This window comes from Euprymna scolopes, chromosome 11 (assembly GCF_053919585.1).
Source record: "Euprymna scolopes isolate OS-2025 chromosome 11, ASM5391958v1, whole genome shotgun sequence".
Lineage (NCBI taxonomy): Eukaryota > Metazoa > Mollusca > Cephalopoda > Sepiida > Sepiolidae > Euprymna > Euprymna scolopes.
In genome coordinates, this window is record NC_136492.1 from 64,117,648 (window position 1) to 64,125,150 (window position 7,503).

At 38.2% G+C, this 7,503-nt stretch overlaps 1 protein-coding gene across 2 annotated transcripts in view; it reads left to right on the forward strand.

Moving 5' to 3' along the window:
• The first annotated feature begins 5,120 nt into the window (after positions 1 to 5,120).
• The window catches only part of LOC145287889 (putative 2'-deoxynucleoside 5'-phosphate N-hydrolase 1), a 110,744-nt gene continuing 108,361 nt past the window's right edge, over positions 5,121 to 7,503 (forward strand). The window contains exon 1 of one of the 2 annotated variants that reach the window (XM_080135805.1): positions 5,121 to 5,416. In XM_080135805.1, the coding sequence (XP_079991931.1) occupies positions 5,353 to 5,416 (64 nt within the window). In that variant the 5' untranslated portion in view covers positions 5,121 to 5,352. The remainder of the gene's footprint in view (positions 5,417 to 7,503) is intronic. The other variant, XM_080135806.1, reaches the window with a different exon arrangement.

A 7,503-nucleotide genomic window follows, 5' to 3' on the forward strand; every position in this document is an offset into this window, starting at 1 on the left:
GAACACTCAAGATGAGAACAGTAGTCCAAATAATCCAAATAATACACATTATCAATCCTTATCTCAACAACAAACGAGTGACAGTATTTAAGTTTAGTTAGATTAACATGCATACGTTTTTTTTTTTTTAGTTTAAAAAAGGTTATGATAGTTAAAAATTACTCTATCTTATTTTTTCCAGTAGAATCGTAGATAAAGGGACGCAAATAAAACTAAGGAAACATCGAAAATTTCAATTGTCTTGGTCTAGAAGGATTTTAGCTTACTGATTGAGGATAGAAAAGATGAAATATATTATACAGACAGATATTACACTTTGCAATATTTATTTGCAGAAACATAAAAAAAATTTACATTTACAACAAATTAGGCAACAGGCCATTCAAAAGAGTGGGAAATGGTTGTCGTTGATCATTCTTTGTCACCATGACTAGAAAACGTCTATCCTACTCTTAACTAGAATCATAAATCACCATAATATCACATTTACTTCAGGAACCATCCTATTTAAAATTTCCCAAATCATTTCAAAATTTTATTGAAAATAAAGTGTTTATCTACAATTATTTCATTGGCAAGAAACGTGAAGTGAGGAAAAAACAAATAAAAAAATGGTTAGTAAGACCCTTCTAACCCTTTCTAAATAACAGACCGCTCACTATTTTCCGGTTTGTTTTGGATGGAAAACAAGCAGGCTAATCTCTAAATAGGAGTGAGATTTAAATGGGAAAGAAAATAAGGGGTGGGAGAGTTGGAGAGTGAGTGATGTCCTTTCAAGATGAACTGAAAACAATTTAAATGAAGGATTTCTATTGGCAGGGAGGAGAATTTATTCACTCAACTAAGAGACTAAAAACTTACCTTAAGGGCTGGGGTCTGACAGGACTCAAAACCGTGTGTACCCTGTTTAAACAGGGAACACATACTGATACCTGAGTGCTCTTCAAGTTCGCTACTTGTATCCACTTGTTTAAAAATAAAAAAAACGAGGAATATTATCTATCACATCTGATCTTGAGCTTAAATTGTTGCTTGAAGAATGTGATTTAATCCTAATCAGCAACTTTTTGGTTATCTCTCGGAGGCAAAGTCCACACACTATTTGTGCTATGGCCAAGATTGTGAGAAACACCATTCATCTCTCCCTATTTCATGGTGGCCCAGCATTGTCGATTATGTTGGATAAATTTAGCAGGCAAGGATGCTTGAGATCAATACAAGCTATCATCTCATTGACATATCCCCAGTATCACCAGAGGTTTGAAGAAAGCATGTTTAGGCATTTCTTCTGCTAGAGTATCACAGCGGGAACATTCAGCCGATTCCACTATTCCAGAACTGTGTTGCATGGCATTAAGGGACAACACATTCCAGGAGAGCACTCATAGTTGTTGAGATGACTCGAACTTAGTGCCCAATTCTACTCAGAGCAGATCCTCTCTTCCAACCATCCCAACCGTCTGACAAGCAGGCCATTAGCAACCCCCCTCCTTTATTGAGTTTCTTTCTAGAAGTCAGAGAAAGGTCACTAGACATTGGAAGCTTTTTTTAGTGCAGTTCGAAACTGTCTGAGGAACTGGGTATCATCCCTTGGCCTATGATGACCCTTGACCACATGATTGAGAATGAGGTCAGGAAATGTGGGGTTCCATGCAGATTCTTCAAAGTTTGACTCAGAAAGGCCAGTCTCCCAGTATCTAGATGATACATTGTTGGACATCCCCAAGCCTCCCTCTCACAAACGTTGAATACAGACCTGTCTTCAAACCCAATGCCTTTTCCTGTTCTAGACAAGTGAAACAGAAGGCACTGAAGGACCTTTAGGTTTTTTGCGGACAGAGGAAGTATGACCAAACGGCACAGAATCAGAAAAAAGACCAAAGTGGTGCATACCTCTGTTTTATTCTTTAAGGAGAATTTTCTCTAAAGCCAATAGTTAATTGATGCTTCAACCTTTGACAGCACCTCCAACCAATTTCTCTTGAGCTGTAGGCCCATTTTAAACCACACACCAAGGATTTGAACTTGGCCATCTTTTCAGCTGAAAGAAGGCAGAAGGATAGTAACACAACTCTGGGCAGTCAAACACAGGCTGACATGTCAAGTAGTGGCTCCAACAGAAGGATGTAGAGCAGAGGTGACAGTGGACAGCCCTGGCACACTGACCAGGAGATCGCGAAAGAATACAAATGCTTTCTGTTAACCTGTACCACTGCCATCAGCGCATAATGCAGCACAGAGATCCATTTGAGGAAGTCCAGTTTAAAATGGTGGTCTTTAAACAGATGCCATAAGCTTTGGACTGATCATTGTACAGATCAGATACAAGTTGTTTCAAATCAATCTCCCCTCAATCAACTCTGCAACTTGTCCAAAATCTTTAACTCTGTGTTCAGTAGATTTATGGGCCTGCTGTAATCATTTAGTTCCTTCCCACCATGCCTGTTCATCTTTCTCAACAATGTGATCACTCACTTGGTGACTTAACCCAGGATAGAATTTTCATCAAACCAATGGTTGAACACTTCCATCAGAATTGGCACGAACATGTATGACAGCCTCAAATACAATTTGGAGAAGCAGACAATCAAATCCTGATAATTTCTTACTGCCGACCTGCTTTAACGCAGTCAAGACGTCATGCTCTGTAACCTTGGTTTTGCAAAGAATTGCTCTAGTCACATTGAGGTAGAGAGAATCCGCCAAATAGGTACCAAACTTCTTGTACTGGGAAATCGAGTTGTTATGTAAATCATTCCTGGAAAAGCTCTTGAAATCCTTCCCAAATCTCCCAAATCAACTCCAAGTTACGTTCATCTGGGCACTTGACTTTTACAATATATCTATCCAAGCTATGCTTAGAAACCTCTTTAAGCCCATTCACATGGCTTTGTTGGAAATTTTTCTTAGCCTAGCCTTAACTACTTGACCCTCATAACACTCACTAGCCTTGTATGGAAGGTTTTATTTAGCTAGTTTTAGGCTAACAGAAGCCCCATTTCGGAGTCGTTTGTGGAATCCAACCTTATTGTTGTTTAGTCTGGGTAGTAAGCCCATTCTTCTTAGTTAGCTCCTCTTTTTGGGGAGCTCTGGATAAAAGAGTCGCCTTTTTGGAGAGCTGATCCTGAACGTTCATTGTCCTGGCTGTGTACCCTCTTAGTTTCAGGGTCTGCTCCTTTCTTGAGGAAGATGCCCTCTTGGGGAGCATCTCTTTCATGAGAGTCCTTTAGCGGAGCAGCCCTTTCGATTTTTTAGGTCCTGGCGGGATATCTGTCTTCTTTATGTTGAACTCCTCTTTGGGGGAGCTGTCCTTTTGAGGAGCCGCTCCTTTTAAGGGAGTGGGACCTGTGCTTTTGGCCTCCAGATGGTATGCCCCGTCTACATTCATTTCTGCTCCTTCACTGGGAGAGTTGCCCTTCAGAAAAGCAACCCCTTTCGTGCCCCCCTCCTCTTGACTGAAGGCCGTTCTCATTGCCTCTCTAGTGTAAATGGTGGTGAAGATCTCCATAGCCAGTTGAAACAAAAAAATGTAAAAAGTTTAGTGGAAACAAGGTCCAAGGTGTGGAGCTGAATTTGGCTCCAAAAAGTGGCGTCTAATGGCTAGGAGAGATAGAACTGAAAAAGAGAGAGACAAAGTGGCCAATTTCCTTGTTGCTCATGGCTTATGGAAAGGCAAAGTTACAGCATAGATCCCTGTAGAGAGCAGAAAACGACAAAGTGGATTAGGCAGTGTCTAGGACGCTGCTGGCAATTAACAGAAGGGAGAAGGTATCAATGTATTTTTGACCCAAGAGTAGGCCAAGAGAAAATAAAGATGATTGACTTTTACCAGATCGAAGGTGCAGATATTACACTTTGCAATATTTATTTGCACGGAATATAAAAAAATTCATATTTTACACTTTACTCCCAGCCAAAAAGCAGAGGGGTACCTCTATTTACTTGCAAGAGTAAACTTAGAAACACGGTTAATTTTTAAGGGGGGTAGGGTGGATCAGCTCTCCAAAAAGAATCACAGCGGTTTGAAACAAAAATTTAAATTGCCTCGGTTTAAAAGGGCTTCACTTTGACCGACCGATACAATTTAGTATCCGAACAGATACCCCACTTTGCTCAGAGTTAAAAAGGCCAAGGAGTGTGTCAATTTATTTGTATTCTTATGGGAGCAGAATGAGAGACAAGGTTGGTTTTTAATGGGACTAGCTCTGCAAAAATAAAAATACTGGATTGGATTGGAACAATTTTTTTGAGTTGCCACAGTCTAGAAGGATTTCAGTTTTACGGCCGAGGACAGAAACGATGAAATTTAGTATCTGTACAGATATTACACTTTGCTCCCAGGCAAAAGGCCAAGTAGTGTTGAATTATAGAATTTTACTTGAGCTTTGTTTCCATTATTTTTATGTGGCCTTCTACAATTTTTTTATTACATGGTGGTCACCACTTATCAAGGCCTGGAAGCCACTCGGGGATAAGGGTTATTGCGTGTGCAGTAATCAATGGGATAGTATCGTAGTAATCGTTAGTATTGGAGATTTGATAAAGTGTCTTACTTAAGAGGGCGGTTCATCAGGAATTTGTTTATGTTGGACTTGAAGACATTCAAGTTGTAGTCAGATGGGAAACAGGCAAACGAAAGAGAGTTCCACAGGCATGCACTTCTAAGAAAGAAGCTTTGTTCATAGAATCTACGTTTTGATTTAGGCACAGATAAAGAGTGGGGAAAAATTATTGACAGTGGTTTCAGCTAGACGGGTGTTTATTGTGAAAGATTGGCGAGGTGGGGCAGAGATTGGAGCTCAGACGAGCACTTGCCATGGAAATAACGATAAAACAATGACAGGCTCGCAATGTCTCTTCTGTGGGAGAAAGGTTGAAGGGAAGAGAAAAGAACACCCCCACACACACACACACACTAAACCATGAAGTCTATTTTGTACTCTGTCAAGGCAGGATAGGCTGTTTTTTTTTACATTACAAAACGGACGTGCCAAACCCTACTTGGAAAAAATTCCACGCATGTCATTAACTAGAATGTTTAGACTTAATACGCAACTTGAATTTTAATTAGCATTATTAATTCACACTTTTGACATGCTTCATCGTTTTGAATTGTTGTTCAATCAATAAATATGACAATGAGTCCAGAAGCTTGTCACATAAGTCTGTGGCAATGGTAATCGTGTTTGTCTCCGCGTCGTCGCAGATTTATTCACCAAGGAAATAAAGATACAATCAAAGGCAAACGCTTCCATCATTTTCGTGTACACCGGAAACAAATAGTTCGTTAGCGTTTTTAATAACTTTCAGAAGATCGTTTTTGGTATTCTTGTTGCCGCCAAACACGATACAATGAAATGCACTATATGTGCCTTAATTCTAATACTCGGGCATTTCAACGACCAGATGGTTTCAGGTAAGTCATAATTACCCTTAACTGTAATCTACGAACATGTGCTTTGAGGTACTGCCTCTAGTCAGTGTAGCTTGACTGTTTTAGAATTCGAACCTTGGACCATATGTATTATATTCGAGTGTGTTAACCGTTATGCCACGAAGTCCTAGATGACTTTTTGTGTTAATTGTTATTGTTTTTAAACTTATATATATATATATATATATATATATATATATATATATATTTATATATATATATATATATATATATATATATATATATATATATATATATATAAAAGTGAACATGTCTGTGTATCTGTGTGTCTGTCTGTGCGTCTGTCTGTGTACATTTTCCAACGCAATAACTCTATCAATTTTCAGTCTACAGACGCGAAATTTGAAATACAGGGCACTGAGATTTGGAAAAATCTGTGTAATTCGTTTTGGGTCAGAAATTTGGCGGTTAAGGGGTCAAAGTTCAACGATTTGACCTTTGAGAACTCTACCAACCTCCCTCGACAATTTTGGGTCTAAACACTTGAAATTTTAGATATAGGTTCCTTGGACATGGATCTAACTTAATAACTTGCTTTGAGTCAAAAACAATAAATGTTAAGGGGTCATAATAGGGGTTAAAGTTAAAAAAAATTGACCTCTGCGGTTTCTACCAAATTACTCAGACACTTTCTGGTCTAAACATTTGAAATTTTACATAAAGGGTATTCAGAGATAGGACAAGCTTTTTCATCGGTTTGGGTCGAAAATTTTTAGTTACCAATATATAAATGTATGTATGTATGTATGTTTGCATGTCTGCCCGACACTTTCGACAGAAGCGACGGATTTTCTCAAGATTAGTATCGTTTTGTAAGTTCGACCTTTCAGACGACAAATATCGAAAAATTGGCTAAAAACATTAATATCTTCCCCTTAAACTGGACACTTTTCTACAGGGGCGGGTGTCACTTTTTTCGCCGATATTTTTTAAAGTCATCTTCTCCTTTCGATTGTATAGCCTTAATTTTTAAAAAAATGTCACTTCCGGTTTGGCGGTGGTCATAAGAGCATAGACGTCAGGGTTTTTTCCCCGTTTTTTTTTTTTTTCGTCCTTTACGGTACGTGTTCAAGCTTGCTTCCTACTACCACTTTTTTTTCTTTGATAAACATACACATCCAAACACCCGGGCAACGCCATACTGAAATACTAGTACATCTATAAAAGTGAACGAGTCTGTGTGTATGTGTGTGTGTGTGTGTGTGTGTGTGTGTGTGTGTGTGTGTGTGTGTGCGCGCATGTGTGTACATTTCCCTACGCAATAACTCTGTCAATTTTAAGTCTACAGACTCGAAATTTGATATACAGGGTACTGAAATTTGGGAAAATCTTTCTGATCGGTTTTCGGCCAGAAATTTGTCGATTAAGGAGTCAAAGTTCAACGGTTTGACCTACCAAACTTCTCTGGTAATTTTAGGTCTAAGCACTTGAAATTTTAAATATAGATTCCTTGGGCATGGATCTAACTTAATAACTTGATTTGAGCCCAAAACAATAAATGTTAAGGGGTCATAATAGGGGTCAAAGTAAAAAAAAAATGGACCGCTTTTTTTTTTTTTTTGCTCAACATACACCTCCAAACAACCGGGCAACGCTGGGCTGAAATGCTAGTATATATATATATATATATATATATATATATATATATATATATATATATATATATATATATATATATATAATTATTTACTATAATAATTATTAAATACCTACAGATACTAGTGTTTCATCCTTTCGGGAATCTTCAGTGCAAGGTGTTATGATTAGCACCAGTTGATAGATTCGAACCCAGCGACAGAATCCATCTCTGGCTTCATTAGCAAGGACCATATCCATTCGGCTACTGTTAACCACGAGAAATGCTGTTGAATTTTAAACATTTATTTTATTAAATGTTTTAACGTCAGTAAGAGTGATCTAATCATTATATGATGATCTGCGCATAAGACTTAAATTGACGAACTTTTTAATTCAACTGAAAGTGCTCAATGATAAGAAATGAGTTTCTTAACGTCGTAACACTGGTTGGCACTTGTCTTTATTAGTGA